Here is a 23833-nt window from a genome sequence, read left to right on the forward strand (position 1 = left end):
ATCTAACAGTAAAGAAAATCAGCTCATGGGTCTTATCGGCAATCTGCATGGCAGGTAAGACTGCGCTAACAGCTGCTCTCATATCGCAGACCCCTTTCTTTCCAGGGCCAAGGCCAAGCCGCTTCAGAGAATCGAAACAGGCCAGGAGATCGAATATAGGCCATAAATAGTTTGTGTAGTTGTGTGCTTGTGTGATTCGTGAAGTTTAAGTTTTCCAGTTGACTTCAGGTGCTTGGCACTAAGCCATAAAATACCAGAATAAAAGAAGAAAAAAACACTTGAAGACGTTTGGGAGGATCTTCTCCATCAACACAGCCGCAAGAATTAGGCCGTATTGTGCGGCAAGATGATTACTAATACTTCTGTCTAATGGAACATTCTACCCATCCAGACTCATAGGCACAATCCGCATCAACAAGAAGATTAAGACACTTTGAGTACTTTTGTCGTAGTTTTTTTCAGAATCGCCCTCAATCATTTCTGCTGAAATACATTTAAAGGTAAGGAGGTAATTCTGTAAATCGGGGTAAATTTACCGCATATTCCTTACTTTTCCCCCAACAGATATGAAATGCAATATCAAAGGGAGAATGAACCGACTTCCCGATGAATGCAAAACATTTTCGTTCAACCATAAGAACACAGTGCTGGATAGAGTAAAAACAATAAAAAGGATAATTTGTCGTAAATTTGTGACTAACTGAAAAGAAGGTGAAACGCCATAGAATTGTGCTCAGGCTGAAAAATACCTACACGAGAGAAATAAAATAACGTTTAACTAATAAAGAGGAATAAGAATACGTATATGAAATACAAACTCTATTATCAGTAAAGAAAGGTACTTTTCAGCTGGAGACTCATTACCGGGAGTTTTACCTTCGCAACGAGTGGATTGAGACTATACGTCCGGCCATGATAGTTTTGTAGTTAGTCAGTCGCTTGCGTTGTATCGAACCGGCGAGATGTCTTTTTGCTACTAAAATGGAAATTGGAATTAAAAAGGTACTCACCTTTTTAATTCTATTTTATCAGAATTTTGATTGATGTAACAGAGAATTTTCTTCCCTTGTTTCAGCTTTCAGATAACGGATCAACAATGAGGACTTTAAAGTTTCTTCGTAAGATTCGGCCTTATAACTTGAACCGGGCTCCGGCAATACGGATCCTTATGTATCAAAAGTTTTGAACGAACGGCTTGAAAAGAATACACTGATGCGACTCGCAGAATACAATTCTGGAATGTATCGAGAGGAACTTCACTACAAAAGTCTTTACAATTACGACCGGCCATTAGAAGAGGACGACATATTCAGTAGAAATCTACTTAATCATCCATCTTTCAAGAGAGCCTTAAATAGGTGCGTAGAAGAGTTTAGCCACATAAGAGTGTCACCAATTCAGTCAGATCATCTAGACGACGTGAAATGGCAAGGTTGTTCCGCAGCCGGCTACGGCTATATTGGAAAGAAACGAGACAACTACTTAGCAGCAAGGCGAAATGCATCGAGGGCGCTGTATGATTTCGATAAATATCGAGAAAAGTACAGATTTGTTCCCGACAAGGCATATGCGCGTTGCCAGTTAACCGAAAGGTTAAACCCAAAAGTTTGGCATATTTGGGGACGACCCTTCCACTCAATCTTGATCGAAGGATGCATCGCCTCGCCCATCATAGATGCCTTACTACTAGAAGAGTCACCCATCTTCTTAGGACGTGACCTCCACAAGGACATGCCTTATAGTATCATCAAGATGTTGGAACAAGCCAATTACGCGTATTGTCTTGACTTTTCGAAATTCGACGCGCATTTAAGCCGAGGTCTAATAGACGCTGCTTGGCAAATTGTCAAAACTATCTGTCCACCAAAAACAGAATCTGACTTTTTATGCTATGAATATGCAGAATATTTTTTTATAAAATGTAATACCTTTCTCGCAATCTTGGTTGAACCATTTTTGGACCTAAACCCGAAATAATATTTACGTTAAAAACGACACACTGTACCATACATTATGGGATTCTAGTGGCGAGTTTACAGGAAGTGGGAGTCACGCTCTGCTGTTCTTGGATTGATGGGTCGAAAGCTGATACTGCATACTAAAAAATTTCCGTGACCGATGTTACTTCGTATCAGATCAACGCAAAGGACTTGGTTTTTCAACACAATTTTGAGTTTGAGTGAACCAAACCGTAGGTTACTCTGAAACATTCGGGCATGGAGAAAGTGTCCATCGGGACTGATATTCGTACTCTTGTTTTCCTCCCCGTCACGCATTGGATTATCACCGATACGATCCAGGGTCTATCCGGACGACTGGCGCCAAATTTTAAGGAAGTCGCGGATTTTCAACGCAAAAATTTTGCCGCTTCAACACAAAGACTTGGTCGATTTGACACGGGAAAATATGACACGCAAAAAATTCACCAATTGCTTGTCGACGGTGAAACTACCAAACCACGTATCTCGTTTGCGGCGTTTAAAAATCTACGCTCACATTTTATTTTTTTGAAGTAGACCAAATTAATATCATTCCTTGAAATTTTCACGGAATTTTCTCCGCACAAAGAGGAAAAATCACAGAAATTTTCAAGACTGGATGTTAAGTAGTTTTTCATTTAAAAAGTAAAGTTTGACAGGAAGTCTGCGACGTCGCAAACCGAGATACGTGGTTTGGTAGTTTCACCGTCGTTGTGTTACTTCGTGTTTTACTTATTCCCATATTGACACAAAATTTTGATTACACTGATCTACACACACCTGTTTTCCTCCCCGTCACGCATTCGATTATCACCGATGCGATCTAGGGGGTCTATCCTGACGGATGGTACCAAATTCTAACGAGGTCGCAGATTTCCCACACAAAAATTTGGCTGCTTTAACTTAAAGATTTAGTCGATTTGACACACGGAAAAATTATGAGCAAAGCATTAACCAACAGCTGGTGTTACTTCGTGTTTTACTTCCCATATTAAAAAACAATTTTTATTACACTGATCTACGCACTCTAGCTTTCCTCCCCGTCACGCATTGGATTATCACCGGTGCGATCCAGGCCGGGTGGCAAAATTTCATGAAAAATAACATCTTGAAATTTCACGAGAAATATTTCATGAAATTTCAGAAAATGAAAGATGTTGAAAAATACCAGTTCCTTTTCGTGTTTCACAAAATGTTAAAATTGTGCCTTTCTTCTATTTTTGTGTGTTTGAGTGCGAGTTGCACACTCTGGCCCCTGAAAAATATGAAATATTTTACAGCCTCGTGGATTTCACTAAATATTTCACTGAGATTTCCAGTATTTCATTTCTTTCTTACGTTTCATGCCACACTGGATCCAGGGCCTATCCTGACGGCTGGTACCAAATTTTAACGAGGTCGCAGATTTTTCACACAAAAATTCGGCTGCTTCAACTTTAAGAGTTAGTCGATTTAACACAGGGAAAAATTACAAGCAATACATTAACCAACTGCTTGTGTTACTTCGTGTTTTACTTCCCATATTAACACACAATTTTGATCACTTTTTCTTGGTGAGTGAGGATAAGGAAAAAGAAGTAGTGAGGGGGTATGTTATCTGAACTTACATTGAGGATGAGGCCATCCTGGGGGAAAAACTGCTTTTGGGGCTCTTCGTTAGGTGTGTATCGGTAGAACTCGTTTTCGTCCTTGTACCACTTGAGTGAGTAGAGCTTCCCACCGCCGAGGTTGAACTCGCAGACCAGCGTCGCCGTCCGGTGGGCGTCTGTGTGTCGCGGCACCTCCAACCGCGTTACTCGCAAGCTCATCACGAAACCTAACATAAACATAAGAAAAGAATATAAGTTACCGCTTATTCGAAGACTTAAAAGGTGAATCTTCCACGCCTTGTGGTAAAACTTTCTTCCGCGCAGAGGGCATACCACCACCGCTATTATGATACTCGAGATTGCGAGATATACCTTTGTACGACTTGGGAGTCCTTCAGTTAGATCGGAAATCAAAGAAAGCTCCGTCAAAAATGGAGCGTCATAAATTGAAGCAAAAATTGCCACCAAAAGAGATGGGAGGTGTCATTTCCGAGACCTCAAAAATTGATCCAGAGACAAATAACTAAACAAAAGTATGTCAATTACACTGATAAAATGATTAAACTAATTATATTTGTCGTTACTTTACAGATATACGAAAAAATCGATGATTTAAGTGGCAGTTTTTTCTTTCTTTTTTTTATAAAAAAAAAAAAAAATATTAATTTACGAAACGCTGAAGATTCACCTTTACATTCTGAGAGAAAACGAACACGGCAACAAAATTAACCATAATACCCGGTTACCAAAGAAAACAGTAACAACCTGATCGTCGATATAAAGAATCCTTCGAGAAACCGTCTGCGTTTCTCGTATTCTGAATCCGTTGTGCAATTAGGCGTTTACCGAATGTTGGCTATGCTTTGACACCGAATCAGAAAACATTAATCTACGCGAGTTAAATCGCACACTAAACAATACCGCGAGAGTCTCTGCGGTATGGGTGTATGAGATCCGTAATCGTGGCGCTTTAGCTCAGTTTCGCACGTTGTTTTCACATCGAAAAACACAAGCTGGAGAAGGAAAACTGCTCCATTGCGAAGTCTGCCATAATCGCGCTAGTGCGCGCTTTCATCCGAGCGGATTCGATTCTAATTTTCGGGGGGCGGGTGCCAATAAAAAATACACTTGATTCAATTGGATTTTAGCTCAAATCGAGAGCCAAGCCTCTTAATTCAGGCGAATTTCCTTTAGACAGACCAAAAAATCCAATTGGTTAAAAGGGTATTCTTTTTTCTCAAATTTTTGGAGAGTCTGGATTCTGTACCCAAGAGACTTTTTTTCTCCAATGCGTTCTATGTGAATAACTTAGAAGGGGAAACACAGATCAATTCTAATTTTCGTGGGTGGATGATTCAAATTTTACGTTACCTACGCTTAGTAAAAGCATTATTCTGGTTTGGAGATGACATCAGTTCATTTTGTAGGGCGGTTCATGCTACTGGAAAAAAAGTATCTTGAATCCAGAGTGCATACTCTCCGAAAAGTGCCGATAAAAAAATACACTTGATTCAATTGGATTTTAGCTTGAATCGAGAGCCAAGCCTCTCAATTAAAGCGAATTTCCTTTAGATAAAACAGAAAATTCAATTAATTAAAAGGGCATTCTTTTTGTCAAATCTTGTGAGAGTCTGGATTCTGTAACCAAGAGGATTTTCCCTCCAGTGCGTTCTATGTGAAACTTGGAAGAGGGAACATACACTGCCGTGATCGCGAAGAGAGCTGTAAGTGCAAAAATGAAGTTTTGAGAAAACGGGCTTAGAGGCTTCTGACAAGAACATTTTATTGAAAGAAGCCTCCGTTCTTTGTTCAATTGCCACTAATCGTCCGGAAGACTCCCAAAAATCGTATGGATGATTAAAAATCGACTGATTTTATTTCCATAACATAGAAAGGGTATTTTTCATTTTCATGCTAGGTTATTGTTAGGCAAGACAGCCGTGAGTGCTATCTTCTGCATGCTTTCGTGATTGCGTTTTGGACGCACAACAACGGTGCCGAACACGGGAGCTGTCAGCAATAGATTTCGGGTGCAGATTGCAAAACGACGGTGGTGGCGCGACTGCGGATTGCACAGGAGTTAGGGCGCTCCGCGAGAATATATGAACAATACCTATATGAAGCGTGTGGCTCATTTTAGAACTTTGACTTTTAGAAGTTTTCTTGTCCGGGCTGCGGGCCGAACGCTGCCTTTTTTTAACGGTATATTAAAAAGAAGTGCAGGTAAAGGGGAATTGTGTCGATATAAAAGAAGGGGCAGTGGACTGATTAATCGGAATAACTGGTCAAACAGTGGTTGCCCAGTTTTGGGAGTGATTCTTTTCGCTCTAAATGTTTTTACTTTTTTCTTTAGGCCTTGTCTCCACGGGCCGTTTCACGAGATTTGTCCCAGGGTTAAATCTCACTTACGAAGTTGGGAAAAATATTGAGTTAATCAATATTTTTCCCAGTACCAAGTATGGTACTTGTGGCCCCTTGTAGGGCCCACTGAGAGGAGAAGAAGAAGTGAAAACGAATTGTGCGATATTTTATTCATTACTACATTGTTCATGTTTGTTTAGTTAAAATAATGTGTCTAATAATTGTCAATTGAGTGCAATTATTATTTTAATCCCGGTTAAATACTCGACTTTAACTAATTTATCTTCCCACGCAAACTAGTCGCAGGACTGTATGAGCCCCGTCCCGTGGAGACGGTAACTGGGAAAAATCCCAGAAGTTTCATTCCTGCGATTCGAACTTGGGACAAATCCTATGAAAACGTCCCGTGGAGACAAGGCTTTATACCTTTCTCCTCTTGTATTTTAAACCCCCTAAGTTGAGAAAATGACAATTCTATTTCTACCAGCAATCCCCCCCCCCCCCCCCGATGACGTCATCGGGACACCCATCAAGGACGCCATAGACTCATCCGTTGATGACGTCATGGAGTCATCCTTTGATGACGTCTTGATAATGGCATTTTGAGGCGTTACAACACAAACCATAATTCATGTATATACATTTACTGCTAATTAGTTTTTGATGAGTCAATATTTTCTAAATTTCTAATTTTTAATAAATTTTCCGCTTAATGTATAATACCTACTTTAGCATGTACAGCATCAACTTGTTTTGAATCCCACGCCACCTCTTTTTAAAAGTCAGAGAGTTTTTAGAATCTTGTCCATCTGTATTACAGGTCGTCAATTTTTACAGCCCACAAGCTGTTCGTTAGTTCCTCAGATGTCCAATTCAATTTAGAGATTCAATTCTTCAACCCCGCGGCATCGCGGCCAAAGTTTGTTTACATCATCCGAGCGCCCTAACTCCTGTGCAATCCGCAGTCGCGCCACCCGTCGTTTTGCAATCTGCACTGCACCCGAAATCTATTGCTGACAGCTCCCGTGTCCGGCACCGCGCACAACAAACACATTTTCAGGTTAGAAATTGGCAGAAGAGGGCGGCACTTTACAGGCAAGCACTGTTCTCTTTGGCTCTCAGGCACCTACGGCTGTCTTGAAAAAAACTATGTCATCTTTTGTACACTTACGGCTTTCTCATACGTCTCGTTTTCATTAAATTAGGATGAATTTTGCTATTTTAGATGTTCCAGTGATTTCATCTAAAAGAGTGAAGACAAATTTTGAAGAAAACTCGATTTCGAAAATTCTGCACTTACGGCTCTCTTCGCTATCACGGCAGTAGATCGGACGGCTTACTACCTCATCTAGTGGTCCATTAGCATTTTTTCCGGGAGATCTGCCATCGAGGCGGGGCGCAAACACCCTCGTGGCGAGGAAGGGGTCGGCGGGGGGGGGGGGGGCGCACGTTAAACGTGCCCCGAGATTATTCCGAGTGCGGAGATTGGCCGAGTCCCGTCGGCATTCGAAACTCGTTCATTAAATCGGATTCTGGGCGAGGAGCCGCGCCCGTTGAATATGATTCTTTATCGATTAAGTGATTACGGGCCGCGTCCGACGTCCACTCCCGACTCTCGCCGCTCGGACACGCTCCGCTAGAACGCGTGTAAAACGATCGATACCTATCGAACTCACCTGGAATCGATCGTTTCTAACGGCTTCGTACGGAGACGATTCGGTGTTACCGGGCGATCTGCGAGAATCGCCCGAGCTCACACTTGAGTTTTCTTGACCCTCGACGTCCTAACGAGTTCACCCGCCGAATGTTTGATCATTAACTACCGACCCCCCTCCCGCTCCCCTCGCTTGTTTTTCCGCCCCGCCGCCGAAAAACGAGAGGGATCGGATGTGGAGTAAGCTTGGTTCAGAAGCGTGGGAGGCAAGGCTGCCGAGCTAAGTGAAGAACGTCCTATATAAGCCGTCAGAAGTTTCCGAAATTCTTTAGGTATATGTGTATTATGACTGTGTGAAACAAATCATCCTGTTCTCCAGGTAATTTAGAACGCAATTTGTTCTAAAATATCCGAAAACGTCGAGGAAGAATAATGATGCCTTAAAAACAATATCGTGCACCTAAAAATTGGCTATTTTTCAGGCAGTCGAGAAAACTAGACGATTCTTTTCATTTTGAGGTTAGGTTTGCAATGTTTTTCATAAACAGAGTTATTCAAAAGTCACGCACTACTGGCCATTTATAATTTTTGAGTTGCCCCCCCCCCCCCCCCCCAAGGGGATCAAAAACTGGAAAGTACCTAAAAAAGGTCCCCCTCGATATGCGGAAAAAGGTCTTAAACCGCAAATCGATATCATAATTAATACCAAAGTTATGGCCAGTGGTGCGTGACTTTTGAATAACCTTGTATTACAGCATTTACAGCGCCATTTAAGCTCTGTCATGTGGAATTTGAAAAAACTAAAAATATTTTCCGTATTTTATAATGTAGAGTGACACCGACGCCAACTCATTTTCGCCAAAGTTGTCGGTTGGGCGGTCATGTTCATAGCCCGCATCGATTCATACCTATGAAAAGCCGAGATTTGAGATGCATCTTTCCCTTTATTTCTGAAATTTAAACAAATATTTCACGCGAGACTTCACGACTATTTTCGTCATGAGATTTTAGCACCCTGACAGCGCGATGCTCAGAGAGTAGGATAAGCTCGGTCAAGAATCATCGTCATGATGGTTAAAACGCAAGACATATAAAAACGTAGACTCCCCTGTAGCTTTAAGCATAAACCACATATAAACGTGGTTTTTCCATTGGATTTCAGAGCTTTTTGCCGAACACAGAAGTGTCGGGGGAGAGACGGTCGTGCTGGTGGATCGGCGTCATAAACAGAGCTAAGAAGGGAGTCGCTTGCTGGCGCAGCGGGGTAGTTAAGGAGTGTAAAATATTTTGCGTCAACCGAGAGGGAAGTCTATGAAAACAGTACCCTAATTTCTCAATCCCCACCACTGAAAACTTTTCAACAACCCTGCTCCACCCGATAGTCGGGGAGGTATTCTCAATTTCCAGGAAAACAATCCACGCGTTTTTCCCTCAAGGCTGACTGACATGTTACCCATGAGAGTAGAGTGCCTTTGCGGGGAGGGAGATCTCATTCTGATTGGTTTATTCGTATGGGGCCTCATGAACCTCTTTGGATTTAAATAAAATGGCAGACGTCTAGAAGATTAATCATAAGTGTAGATAATGAGGCTTTACTTGCTTGTACTACCGTTAAATGTATCTCGATCACATGAGAAGGTGTAGATTTATTTAGGTTTGAAACCTATTTTAGTGCATGACACGAAGTAATATCTTTTTGAGCGGAACCTCCAGCGTAGCGCTCCAGACGAAGAGACACTGTGTGTGTAGGTGGTAACGGTTAGAATTTTAGCTTATGAAACTTTCCCGAGGAAAAATTGAATAATAGTTCCTTACGCAAATAGGTCAAATGCAGATAATTCTAATGCAAAAAGTCGGTTGATTTTAAAGGGAGAAGATTCAAAAACCACGAAGAACACGGCGAAATGTTTTTTTTTTTTTTTTAAATTGTTCTTAGTTTTATGTTTTTTACGTTTTTAGCAAGCAGTGGAGAATTGGTCAGTTTACATATTTCGGGAGGGGGGTGTTAAACTTCTTAACTGAAACTTCACTAGAAATGGAACAAATCAAAAGCTTCATAGAAAGTGATATCACTACGCAGAACTGGTCCACCTCTGACATGCAGTAATCTATGTAGTAATGCTCTTGTAACCATTAATCTTCTGTACCTGGAACTTGTACAACTTTCAGTATAATGGATTGGATACTAGTTACATTCACGAGAGACAAGTCAGAAGATGTTATCCCTGAACTTTGGCTAACGAAGAACGAAGAGCTGGCCCACTGGCCAAAGTGGCACTGCAAAAGAGATTGAGGAACTTATCAGAAAAACTGAAAAAGTTAATAACAAATAGAAGAAATGGAAAGTTCAACTTTTGTCTAACATTCGTCTAGACAATCGACTAGGTAATTTTCACAAAAAATTCTCGAATCGTCTATGAGTTACGGTAAAAAAAAAGACCGTTACGGATGTAACTTAAACTAAGCCTCTTTTCTGACGACTCAATTTTAAGTATAAATTCGTAGGAAAACGTGAAAGGTATAAAAATAAGTTTGTCCGAGGTGATATATTATTAGGTGTTCCGTATTTAAGTTGATATTACTATCTTCTAAGATAGGGATTTAAGGTTTGCTCTAACTGAGCCAATGTTTCCAGATTTAGGTTGTTATTTTTTCGCATCGCAGAAACTGCCACGTTAACGTTTAGACAATAATAAAACAAATTACTCAGCGGGTAACAAGGCTACTATTCACGAAAAATACTACCAAAACGTTCCGGCTGAAAACTCAGCCTTCCTCAGTTGGACAAAACAGTAGAAAATTGTAAAACTTGTTTCGGTTTCATTCAACTGAGGAAGGTCGAGTTTTCAGCCGAAATGTTTTTGATAGAATTTTACCTGAAAATCAGTATTTTACCCACTGTGTAATTTGTTTTATCATTTAATATATTGCCACGGGCTGCGGAGCATCAATCGTATGTCATGGTAACGTTTAGTGTGCAATTTGACTCACGAATGACCCTAGCGGTTTCATGAGCGGAAGGTTCGAATTCACGCGTCAAGATACATAAAACGTCTTAGTTAGGAGTTAATTTCAGTAGTATTTGTTTCGCGAATGGTGTTCTTCTTGAAATTTCGGTGAAGAAACATGTATCAAAATGCTCGCCTTCGTACCTTATCTAGAGTCCCTTTATACTGGGAGTCAAGACAGCACCCCTTCATGGAGTCACAAACGGGAATAAAGATTACACAAATTGAACGGTTTTCGTAATCTTTGATCGACCCATTCTCAACTTCCTTTCTCCGATCCTTCTCTCATTCCGTTTGTTCCTTGCCGAACCCGTAATTCCTCGGCCCATCCCAGATTATAATCTTTGCAATCGGTGAAAATGTAATCTTTATTCCCGTTTGTGACAGCGTGGAGGCCTAAAATACGGGAACCAATCAGAAATGGATTCATATTGTCTTGACTCTCAGTATAAAGGGACTCTTACCTTATCTAGTGGTCCAATTTGATGCGCCTTGGTACCTTTCTACGGAAGTCGGTCCGGCGGCGGCTATAAATTCAAGACGGGAGATTACAGAAGATTATCCGGATCCCGACTTGGCGGAAGCGGACCTGAGGCAAATTCCTCGGCCAAAACGGACCCTGTTATTTCTGTCTCCCAATTAATTTCCAATTAGAGCTTTTTAACGACGCGCGGAATTCGGCAGGAGACGCGGGCGGGGTTAAGGCGGCGGCGGTGGTGGTGGAGGTCCGTTGCATATGCATCGATAGCAGATCAAACGACCCGAGTCGGATAATTAGATATCCGATACTCCTGACCCTCCCGGGACCCGGGGACGGACCCTCGATTAATGAAATAATGAAGAGGCTCCCAAGAACAGTCAAGACTTGCTCCGCGTTGCCGCACAAGCCCGGGTCCCGCGACTCGACTTTCGGTCGCTCTCGGAGCCTTTTTCAAAATTCGACACCCGGAGCCGCGCCACTGGATCCAGAGCCAGGATAGTCCGTTTCACGCCTAGTCTCCTCGTATTCCCAGACCCGAAAGCTTTACATGTGCGGGAGGACTGGGAGTAACCTCGCAAAGTGGAATTTACTGGTGCTGAGGAAAATATTTCGCAATGGAGAACTTCCTGATGCCGAGGTACTAACAGTACACTTTTTCGGATGGATATTCCAAAAATTTCTCTCCTTTGATTCTTCAGGCTTCCTTCTGGATCCAGAGCCAGGATAGTCCGTTTCACGCCTAGTCTCCTCGTATTCCCAGACCCGAAAGTTTTACACGTGCAAGAGGACTAGGAGTGACCTCGCAAAGTGGAACTTACTGGTGTGTGTGTATGAGCCGCTTTTACGGCGCGCTTGGGCGCTCTGCGACGCCTATTCTCCACAGGAATCTGTCATGGTAGAGATCCTCCGGAAGCTGGCATCTCTCCATCTCTTCACGGATACCCTCTACCCACCGTTTGGCTGGACGCCCTCTCCGTCGCCTACCTGGGGGGACCCACTCCAACACCTTCTTCGGCAACCTGGTATCAGCCATTCGCTGCACATGCCCATACCATACCAACTGCTTGGTCATGATATCGTGCACAATCGTCTTCTCAACGCCCATTATCTCTCGGACACGTTCATTCCTGACACGTTCTCTCCTCGAGATTCCAGCCGATCGTCGCCAGAAATCCATCTCGGTCGCCTTGAGCATTTCTTGGGTCCGCTTCTTCAACTGCCACACTTCACTGCCATAGGTGATAATAGGCTTGACAACCGAGTTATAAATTCTCTTCTTGTTGTCTTTGGAAATCCTTTGGTCCCAAAGGATCCCATTAAGCATGGCGATGGCTTTCCTTCCTAGAAGATTACGGTCCCGAATGGCCTGATCCAGCTTCCCATCCGAAGTCAGCTTCACCCCCAGGTACTTGTATTGTTCGCAACTTTCTATATGTTGACCATCCTCCAGGACTATGCTTTGCTGAGCACCTCCGACTGACATCTTTTTTGTCTTACGGACACTAACCTCGAGGCCCCATTTGCGGTACTCCTCCACCAACTTCCGGGTCATATACTCTGCGTCATCGTGATCTTGACTTATGACTACCTGGTCGTCAGCAAAGCATAGCGTGAACAGTGTTTCTTGGTCATTCAGAGGGACGCCCATGCCGGCACACTTTCTTTTCCATTCCTTCAGAACGTGCTCTAGATATATCTTAAACAGCGTCGGTGACAGACAACATCCCTGCTTAAGCCCCTTGGTGACAAAAAAACCGTCTGAAAGCCTTCCTTGGCACTTAATTCTAGCAAAAGCCCCCCGATAAAACTGCTTGACTGCCCCAATAAGTCCCTTACTAAAACCAGTTTCTTCTAGGACTTCCCAAAGTTTCACAAGAGGAATACTATCATAAGCCTTTTCAATATCCAAAAACACTAAATGAAGCTCCTGGCCAACAATTCTCTTCTTTTCGGTTAACTGGGTAACACAGAACAGATGATCAGCGGTAGACCGACCAGCCCTAAACCCTGCTTGCTCCTCCGCCTCGAACGGGGTCCACTCTTCTTCGATCTTCGCTTTCAACACTTTTCCATAAATTTTACTTATCGTTCCTGTTACCGCTAACCCTCTGTAGTTCCCACAGTCATCCTTCCTTCCTTTTTTGTGCGACGCTGTTATCCAGGCCTCTTTCCATTCTTTCGGGATGTCATCACCATCAATGCACTTCTGCAGCAAATCCCTGAGATGGTTAACCAACTTGCCAGTCCCACATTTAATTAACTCGGCTGGAATGTTTCCTGGCCCAGGAGCTCTTCCATTCATCAATTCCCTGATTGCTTTGACCACCTCCTCAACTCGAATTTCCATTGAGTGATCCTCGACTATATTTTCAGCATTCCCCGTTTGAAACTCTGGTCGTCCTTCCGTCAATAATTTACTAAAATGTTCGTCAAGCTGTGAGATTGTTATCGGAGATATAATGTCCCGTTTCATGTCCCTTCTTAGACCTTTGATCAGCTTCCAGCTCTCAGCACTCTTCCTTCCCCCCAGGTATGTGTCAATCCTTGAGCAGTTGGTCTCCCAAGACTCGTTTTTCTTCCTGGTGATTAAAAGACGAACCCTCGCCTGGGCTTTCCTATACGCGCCGCGGGTGTCTGCAGTCCTAGAAGCCAGATAGTCATGGTACTTCCTACGCTTTTCTTCAATTACTTCCTCTACCTCTTTGTCCCACCAGTAGGGTTTCTGTACATCCTTGCTCTCATTACACACACCCAGGGCTTCCTTCGCAGCTGAATGTATACAACTTTTGATGAACTGGTACAACTCTTCTGAGAGGAATTTACTGGTGCTGCGGAAAATATTTCGCGATGGAGAACTTACTGATGCCGAGGTACTTAGTTTCGCGCAGAGTCTCTGGTGACTATTTAGCGACGGCGCGTTGCCTGATAACGCTCTCATGAAGATGCGCTCGTTCCTCTGTGAGTGTCGCACAGTTTACATTTGATTTGGAGCGGCCTGTGCGCGAAACTAAATTCGGCGATAGTACAGTACACTTTTTCGGATGGATATTCCAAAAATTTCTCTCCTTCGATTCTTCAGGCTTTCTCCTAGTTTTTGAGGGAATTGTTTTTGAAATGTCCAAGTATTGAAACTCTCGAGTTCCTAACGAAAAATTCTACTGTTCTCTCCTTAGATTCTTTAGACTTTCATCTAGTATATCTAGCTTTCAAGAGGATGCTTTTTGAACGTTCGAAGCATTGAATATCTCTGGAGTTTCGAAGGGAAAATTCAGCAGTTCTCTCCTTTGATTCTTCAGACTTATCAGCTAGCTTTTGAAAATTCTAGGCATTTAAACTCTCCTTGATAGTTATCAATTTTGGACTTGGTCTTTTGATGATTACTCTTGATTTCTTGCGAAATATTAAAATATAAAATAAAAAAATGGAAAAAAAAAATCACCCTCTATAAAGGCCCTTTGGGTTGATTATTTATCTCGAAGAGTCATCGGGCTTCAACCATTTGTCTCTTGTCTGTTGCTCGAGAAAAAGGTTGGCTTAACCTATATGAAAAGCCATTCAGTATAGATCCCGAGAGGAATGTCTCAATTTTACGCAAGCGTGGAAACGTTCAGGTTTGTCCATTATAACTTGGAGGTTGGAATTTTTTGGCGAACGTGCGTTGAAAATCGCATGAAGATGAAAATCGCAATAATAGTGCTCAAATGAGCTTTATTTCTCAGAATTGAGATTTCCAGCTTCATGCTGATTTTTAACGCACATCGGCTAAAATATTCCAACTTACAGTCTAGCCGACTCGGTAAGTTTCCAAGAGCGCAAATCTGAATTTTGCGCTTTTGGGGCGGTGGAAGAAGGGACTCCTTTGCGCAAATGGGTACTCTAAATTATGAAAAAAGGCGAATATCTTTAGTTCAGAAATTTGATTGCAGTATGAAAACATGGCGTGGAGCGTCAGTTTTCCTCAAAGATACCCAAAATCAAAACAACGCAGCGGAGAGTGAAGGGCTAGCTGATGAGAGATCGCGGATCACTGCCTCGCGCCTCAGCTCATCTCTATTGCGCAATACGGTAATCAGTGTGTGACAATCGGTCGGTCGTGCGTGTATGAAAAGTACTCGGAAAAAATGGAATTTAAAAAAAGTTTTACGAATAAAGGCGTTCCATGCATCATAATTGATATCGCACATAGCTTTTAAGAGCGTGTTTTCAAACGACAACAATTACAGGCTGCCCTTTATCATTTGGGGCAGGCATGGCAAAGAAAATTATCTTAACTGGGTCTTCAAATGGAATATACCGTGACACGAAATCTGAAATCGGTGATTGGCTCAAGATGTTTTATGTATTTCCTTTATTACCACCCGAATGGGTTCTTGATGGATACCTGATACTAAATGGCTGTTGTTCAAATGATCCTCGCTAAGTTTGCTTGTGATTGCGCTTTTGGGGTGAGTCTTGGCGCTTCCTATTTGCGCTTTGGACCACACATTTGCACTTTTCGGGTTTGCGCTTTTGGCCATTTGCGCTTTTGGGTGGTGTCCGCCGACTCGTGCGTCTATACCGCGATCAGTTCGTGATGTTATAATTGATTCCAGACTTTCAAGAGGGGGATGACTTGTTCCAATAATAGTCTTGTTTTCCTTGCAGAATGTAGTCCGAATCATCGACAGTATTCATTGACAAGTCGGGCCAGGAGTCCTGCGTCGAAGAGGAGGCTATTAGGGCGCTTGTAAATTAAAAAGATGAAGAATCCTACGCAAGCGTGGAAAATGTTCATGTTTCGTCCAAGTAATGAATTGATGATAACCTTTTCTTTGAAAAATACGAGGGGAAATGACTTAATGTTCCAATGATAGTTTTGTTTTTTAATTTTTAGTATTTTGTTTATAGAATTCAGTCCGAATCATCCACTCACTGGAAAAAAAAAAACATGGGATCTTGAGCGCAGACACTTGAGAACATTGACAAGAAAAAATACTCTTGATTCAATCAGATTTTTGCTTACATCAAAGGAAATCCACTCAAAATGAGAGGCTTGGTTCTTGATTTAGCAAAAATCCGATTGAATCGAGAGGATTTTTTCTTGTCGATGTTTTTCAGTCAGATTTTTGCTTACATCAAAAGGAAATCCACTCAAATTGAGAGGCTTGGTTCTTGATTTAGGCAAAAATCCGATTGAATCGAGAGGATTTTTTCTTGTCGATGTTTTTCAGTCAGATTTATGCTTAAATCAATAGGAAATCTGCTCAAATTAAGAGGATTGGTTGTTGATTTAAGCAAAAATCCGATGGAATCAAGAGTATTTTTTCTTGTCGATGTTTTTAAGAGTCCGGACTCCAGATCCGATGTATTTTTTCCCAGTGCTGTATTCATTGACAAGTCGGGCCGGGAGTCCTGCGTCGAAGAGGAGGCTATTAAGGGCGCTTATAAATTAAAAAGATGAAGAATCATGTTTATTAACAAGGTTGCGAGGAGCGCGGCGCCCACGCAGCGCTACACGAAATGAAGAGCTATGAAAATTACTCTTCTTGCCTCGGGCTTCAAACTTTCTTCCCCATTAAAACAAACGCTGAGAATTGTTTTTTACGGGGCATAACCGCACGCGGCGAAGGCGAAGCCGGGGCGGCGGGAGAATTATACTTACCTCTGGACGGATGCATATATCTTGTTTTTATGAGAATATTAACTGCCAAACATAAATCCGTTGTCATGATGCTGGCCTCCGCGGCGCGGCGCGGGGCGGAGTGTTTTACGCCGCCTCCAGTCGGAGTCTCGACAAAAAGTTGGAAACTTGCGACTTTCCAGCCCGGAATGACCAACTTTTGAACCCGTCGCGAGCTCGCGTTTTCATCGCATGTTTTTCGAAAGCCAACAAGCCCATATTTACACGAGCCCCGGAGTGCGTGCAAATGCATGCGAACCGGGGCTCAAGTGGACGTGGTTTCGGCTCTTTTTGGGAAGCAACTGATGCCGATCGGAAGCGTTACAACTTCCTCCGGTCTCGGCGATTCCGATCACGTCTTGCGTTTTTGCGCGTCGCCGCCGGTCAGTTGGCTGAGTGGCGGTCGGCCCCCTCGCACAGATTGACCGTCTACCCAGATTCAGTCTCGACTAAAGTGATATCCGAAAACTAATTTCTGGATAATGGAATGAGCTTTAAACCTGAATGGACATCATTACGCGAAACGGCTTTAGCCACGTTGATTCATTTGAAAAATGACTCAACGACAATGCAATGGAGATGTTGCATATGTGAGGAATTTGCGATTTGACTGTTGATTCTTCCGTAAAAGTTCGCGAGAAACACGATGGTGCCACTGGTTTTCTCTGAAATCAACTACCAAACTCAAAAAAAGCTCTCAAGTTGAGGCCAAAACTCCACCTCTACGTCAAGACAAATTCTCCATGCAAAGATAGGGAGCAAATACATTAGCAGTGATGCCGTGTTTTCAGTTTTAGAGTCTCCAAATGAAGTGGCAGCCCTGTTAATATATTTGCTCCCTATCTTTGCATGGAGAGTTTGTCTTGATGTAGAGGTGGAATTTTGGCCTCGACTTGAGAGCTTTTTTTTGAGTTAGGGAGTTGAATTCAGAGAAAACCAGTGGCACCATCGTGTTTCTCGCGAACTTTTACGTAAGAATCAACAGTCAAATCGCAAAATCCTCACACATGTAACGTCTCCATTACGGGGACACATGCCTCGATCACTTATTTTAGAATGTCAGCGTTGTCCATACATGATGTTCTAAAAGTCCAACGCCATTAGCACTAAATTTCACCCTTAAAACTTATGAATAAAGAGAGAGAGACTAGAAATATGACCGTTCCTCAGTCAAAGGCAATGGCTTTACGTGACCCTCAAAATTTTGAAAGAATCCCCCCAAAAAGGGACGAGAAGCCCAGGGGTTAAAGGGGTGGTGCGGAACTTTCGGATCACCTTGTGTGGATCCATCTTATACTTTTGCTGGAAGGCCTCGTACGTAAGTGCTTTGTGGGCGAATCAAGAGGAGCCAATGTTTTACCCGCACACTTTTAACAAGGAGGTCGCACAGCACACTCAAAGAACAATTTTACCTCACAATGGCACAATACGTCAGTATATTTTTTCAACCATTTTTAGTACTGTAAACTAGAGAAATTGCATTTTACTTCCACCTAACGCACTACATAGCCTAAAGCTTGTCGGGTCTTTTCATACCAAGTCATAACTCAGAAAAATTGAAAAATAAAATTTATTAAAGTGAGGAGACTTTAGTTACGAAGTCGCCACGAAGAAAGAGACGGATAATCCTTAAAACGCAGTCTATATACAGACGATTTTTTCTAATGTCCTGCGGGTAGACAATCCTAGGAGGCCTACTGCAAAATTCCTACTTGACCACTTTCTTGACTATTAACTTCATTAGCTTTTTATCGCACTAATACGAGTATAATGGCGAGGTCCGTAACAAAAATACAGGCCGTCAAAAGAGCAGATACGTATGATTCATTGAAACATTAACCGCATATCAACGGAAATTGTATTTTTTATTAACATTTAATACATCACTAATTAAATGGATATCACTTCATAGAATCAGCTGCGGACTTGAGGCAAAACTTCCTAGCTCTAATGGTTCGAACTTTAAAAGACAATGATTCGCTGCCAAATGTGCAGTAAATCCAGAATATATCTTTCTCTCGGGGTCAAAACGTCCTAACTCCTAAATCAGTTCTGCAGGGGCTTTATGGGGGTATATCTCCTAGATTTGGTTGCCTATTCAGTAAACCTTCTCGTCGATTAGCGCCAGAATTGCTAGTGTTTACTAGAGCCGACTCCATGATTGAGTGCCGCGTATATTTTACATTCATCAGTTAAATTGGATAAGTTTGACAGAAAACAGTTTATTTCCGTTAATTTTCCATCAGGAATGTGTTGTTTTTGTTCTAGAGCGTCCAATTAATAAACGCTCTCCTTCAACTGGCTATTCATTTCCGGAAATCGCTTCCCTTCAAAGCGCGATGAAACCCGACCGAAGGAAAGGGTCCTTCAGCCTCAATCCTTTAATTATATTATTAAATCGACTGGATATAGACTGCGTTTTAAGGAATATCCGCTTCTCGTTTTGTACAGACTTCGTAAACAAAGCTTCCTTATTTTGAAAAATTTGATTCTTTTGTGTCTTCAGGGTTATCACTTGGTATCACAAGAGCAGACAAGCTTTAGGCTATGCAATATACTAGGTGGAAAACGAATTTAATTTCTTCAGTTTACAATAATGAAAACGACAGTGAATAATATCGAATGAAACATCCTCGAAGTATCGAAGTATCACAAGGCATTTCAAAACTTGCGCCGCCATTGCATTTTCTTACTTGAAAATTTCACTGAATTTTATCGGCAGCACAAAGAGAATACAATGAACTTGTTGCGGTCCGGCCACCGCAAGGTTTTGGTTTCGTGAAATCGAGAGTGACGGTTCAGTCCTTTTGAATCACCGCCAAAAATTGCCGAGAATCAGTAAATAAACTTTTGCCAATTGACCCATCCCCACCAGTTTTGTCAAGTTCTGATTCAATTTTATTATTTTCTTTCCAGGCCTTCGGCCACGTCTCGCTACGTCTCGGACGGAGGGGATACCCTTACGGTCTCCCACGTCCCGAAAGCCCACATGGATTCGTCCTCGATATTCTTCTGGGAGGGGCAGCGGTGGGTGCTGCTCGGCCTTCACAATGATGAATATTTTCAGTACCCGTTTTTTCGCGGTTTAACTTCATATTTGATTCGAGGATGTCATTTGTGACGTCAGTTAGCCCATACGTACGTAAACCCCATTAAACATGTTCTTGTTGATACCATCAAGATTTTTTGCCACTGTGTGCACTACCTCTACAAATTTGTTGGTTTACAATGCTGGCCCACTCGTTCACGGGTTGCGGTCCGGCCACCGCGAGGCACGGTCGCGCAGAAAAGCTGCACCGAGGTCCCTTCAGTCGCTCGTGATTTTGAAAAGCCTAATTTTCTGTCCGGTTGGAAGTTTGCTGTGTTCCCCAACGAGCAGAGTTAACTATGTTGTCACTAGTATCAGTCATCATTGTACGAGATTTCAGTACCCGTTTTTTCGCGGTTTAACTTCATATTTGGTTCGAGGATGTCATTTGTGAGTCAGTTTGTTCATACATATGTAAACCCCTCAATGTTAATTTGGTGAGTCGCTGCTCATTTCATCCATGTTTTCCTTTTCAAACGAAATGTTGTTATGTACAGTATCAGTCTCTGACTTCAGAGTCTCTGAGGAGCGTTTTTTTCCCTTTTAAAATGATTCGATTCAAAGGGGGCTGTATTGCCTCTTCAGATTATTATTTTGGAAGGAGGTAATTGTTTCTTCTTCTTTTACTGCTACCATTTTTGTAAACATTTATTTTCAAGCCAGTGTTACCGTTCTGCATACACAACCCGATGGAAAATTACGCAACATTATGCAGCAAAATTTCTCAATTATGCAGGAAAAATTGTCTATATAGGTAGCAATTATACAGAAAATTTTCAAATTACGCAGTAATTACACAGTTTAAGTCTAATTATGCACGATTTCACGGGTATTTTAAAATTCTGAAATATTTTTGTTTCCTATTGAGGTGATTCGATGGACGTCATATTTTGTGTCAGAACGGCATGCAATATATCGCATCAATTGGTTCCATTTTTTCAGCTACTCGTCATTTTTCTCCAATTTTGAGATCGCAATTCTGTTGTCAGGAGACTAAGGCACTCACTTACTAACTTTAACAAAGAAATTAAACGTAATAAGGGCGTGGTTTTTTTACAGAGAAAACATCGCATCCGATACTGATATCGAAACTGCACTCGAATGCGAGGTTTTCTCTCTAAAAGAAACCACGCCTTTATTACGTTGAATTTCTTCGTTGAAATTGGTGATTGTACTCTTTAGTCTCTTGACAACAGAATTGCGATCTCAAAATTCGAGGAAAATGACGAGTAGCTGAAAAAATGGAACCAATTGACGCGATACATCGCATGCCGTTCTGACACAAAATATGGCGTCCATCGAATCACCTTAATCCTTAGAGACGCTTGTTTATTGTGCGCAGTCAGCCATACTGATTAATCTTCCAGATGCATAGGTTGGCAGCGGCTTTTCTCTAGTGATTTTCGTTTTCGCCCTTTTGGACCCTGCGAGCTACGTACGTCGACCAGTGGCGTGGCGTGAATTGCGATATATCGATTTTTATGCCGTTTAAACCTATGGTAAAGAATCGATTATTAAGGTGTTCGCTGCGAACACCCTGTTTATCGATCCTTTTCCATAGGTTTAAATGGCATAACAATCGATATATCGCAATTCACGCCACTGACGTCGACGTGTCCATATACTCCTTCGGAACCTCAAAACCCCGCAGACTCTCTGCTTCATTTCGAACAGAGATCAACGGAATCTTCCGTTAGGAGCCGGGGGCTCCTTTTTCTGGCAGGGAGCCTGGTCACAAATTATGGCCAGCGGATGTGCGACCGTGGAGCACTTCCGAGTTAAAAATTGATGAGCTCCGAACGAATTACGAGCGGCGCACTCGATGCAAAGGCGAAGCGTGAATCATCGACTATCGATATGTTCTCACTTGAAACTATCGTAAGGAATCGATTATGAAAGTATTCGCGACGTGCGCCTTACTAATCGATCTTATTCCATAGGTTTAAACAGCAGACCAATCGAATCAATGCAAAACACGACACGTTCCTGACTTAATGCGGTGACTGGCTTGCAGCTGATTCTTGCGCTGAGCACCCAGATGCTGTATCTTGCTTTGCTCTTAGTTTATATCTCTGGTGCGCAGAAAGAAATCTCGACACAAAAATTTGATTGATAGTGGAAGTAAAACACAAAACAACCCAAGCCTACGGCTGACTGGGGTTTTCCGCGGTCACTCCATGGTTTGTTGTACTACCTGCACCGCTAACTGTACCGAAATCAATAAAGGTTGAGATGGTTTGCATTGCACTTACTATATTAAACAGAAGTTACACGGGAACAAAAATACTTTTATCATTATAGGAATGCTTTAATGCGTCAGAATCCGTGTCATTAATGGGTACAACTTACAGGAATACTCATGTACTTGTTTCCCTTTCATTTTGTAGAGATATCCTGATTTCAATAGAAGTTGTACATATAACATGGTTAAGCTCATAATCACAGCTCAATTAAACTATAATGATGTTAAAATATAATTAGAAGTGTGCCTTGCGAAATGGGGACGTTTTGCAGAAAATCGTGTGTTCTCAATTTAGTTCACACACATACGAGGTGCACTTACCGGACACCACGATAGAATGGCTGCCTCTCTCCGTGCATGAAGGTGTTTTTGGTACTAATTTTTTCATAAAAAAAAAAAAAAAAAAAAAAAAAAAAAAAAAAAAAAAAAAAACATTGTAGGGATGCTATAATGCGTAAATATTCGTGGCATTGATGAGTAAAGTTTTTGTATAAATTCCCAGAGGAGTGCGATTAATCACACGTTCTTTGTAATCGTAAACGAATTGAGAAATGGATCTTGATTGAGTTCATTAGTTTTACTTAAATTTTGGAGTTTCCAACAACTTTTGGAGTTAGAAATATCCGCCGCGTTCTTTCGAATTTGCGTCAGTTCTACAGCAGCGCGCTAAGTTGCCCTACTCCCATAAGGACGCAGCAGCCAAAACTAGATCCAAGTGCAACAACCTAATGAATATGAAAAATCCACCCGGACCAAATCGACGAAAACACAATATTGGAGGAATTAATTTTATTGTGCGAAAATAAGCCCCCGCAACTCAAAGAAAAGTCAAATTTTCAAAAAAGGGAAATCAAAGAAAATTTCTTCACTAGATGCCTCTCCAAATACATAGTGTAAGTCGGAACAGAAAAAAAATGTAAAGATAACTTGACGACAAAACTGCCTGTCCAACCAAATATTTTTAGCTCCCTTTTTACGACAATCTGATCTAAAAGGAGTAGGATTCGATCCAATTTTGAAGTGTATGATTCATGGAGTTAAGAAATAAGGAGCTATCCTCAGCGTACCAGAGCTCGTAAACCATATGCGTGACCAGTTTCGACAAACTCGTTTAAAATGCAACTACGGAGCTGACCGATTCTTTGGCGAGTCATTACTTCTGCAGGCATCGTCTGGCTCATATGCAGGAGACTAAGCATGTAGCTTTATGTGACGAATCAAACTTAGAGTTACACTTAGATGAAAGTTCATTGCTAAATCAATCTGTGACTCACAAAAAAAAGCGAAAAATGGTTTTTCGGAGGAAAAAAAAATTCACTTCTTTAGATCAACTAAAATATTACAATGTACCTGAAAATTTGAGTACAGATTTCATTCATGATTTGTGAGAGGGAACTCTAGAACTCACATTATATTTTCTTGAAGTTCTTAGCGTCTTCAAAATATATATTTGAAAGAATTGATTATCCATAGAGGACCAAATTGTTAGACAATGGGGAGTTTGATAAAAAAAATAAGCAATAGTCCTTCAGATTTCAACGCTGATAGTTTAATGTACCAGAATGCAACTTAAACGTGGTGTTTACGGACACGTAACAATGCATGCAACATGAATATGGATACAAATTTTGCTAAAAGGGAGCTTCTATTCATGTTTCATTACATTTCGTTCAAATGGATTTTTTCCTCTCCTACTTTGCTTAATCCGAGACTGGCAACACAAAAAATCAGTTTCTGCCGAATGATGAACTAAAGAGGAGGAGGGAAAAAGT

At 41.8% G+C, this 23833-nt stretch overlaps 1 protein-coding gene across 4 annotated transcripts in view; it reads right to left on the reverse strand.

Moving 5' to 3' along the window:
* The window catches only part of LOC109030076 (uncharacterized), a 337729-nt gene that overhangs the window by 106314 nt on the left and 207582 nt on the right, over window positions 1-23833 (reverse strand). For all 4 annotated transcript variants that reach the window (XR_011899124.1, XM_019040843.2, XM_072295969.1 and 1 more), the window contains one exon: window positions 3587-3795. Coding sequence is in view for 3 of the 4 variants with exons in the window: in XM_019040842.2 (XP_018896387.1) it covers window positions 3587-3795 (209 nt within the window). In the remaining variant the exon portion in view is untranslated. The remainder of the gene's footprint in view (window positions 1-3586; window positions 3796-23833) is intronic.

Source organism: Bemisia tabaci, chromosome 2, assembly GCF_918797505.1.
Source record: "Bemisia tabaci chromosome 2, PGI_BMITA_v3".
In the NCBI taxonomy this organism is placed as follows: Eukaryota; Metazoa; Arthropoda; class Insecta; order Hemiptera; family Aleyrodidae; genus Bemisia; species Bemisia tabaci.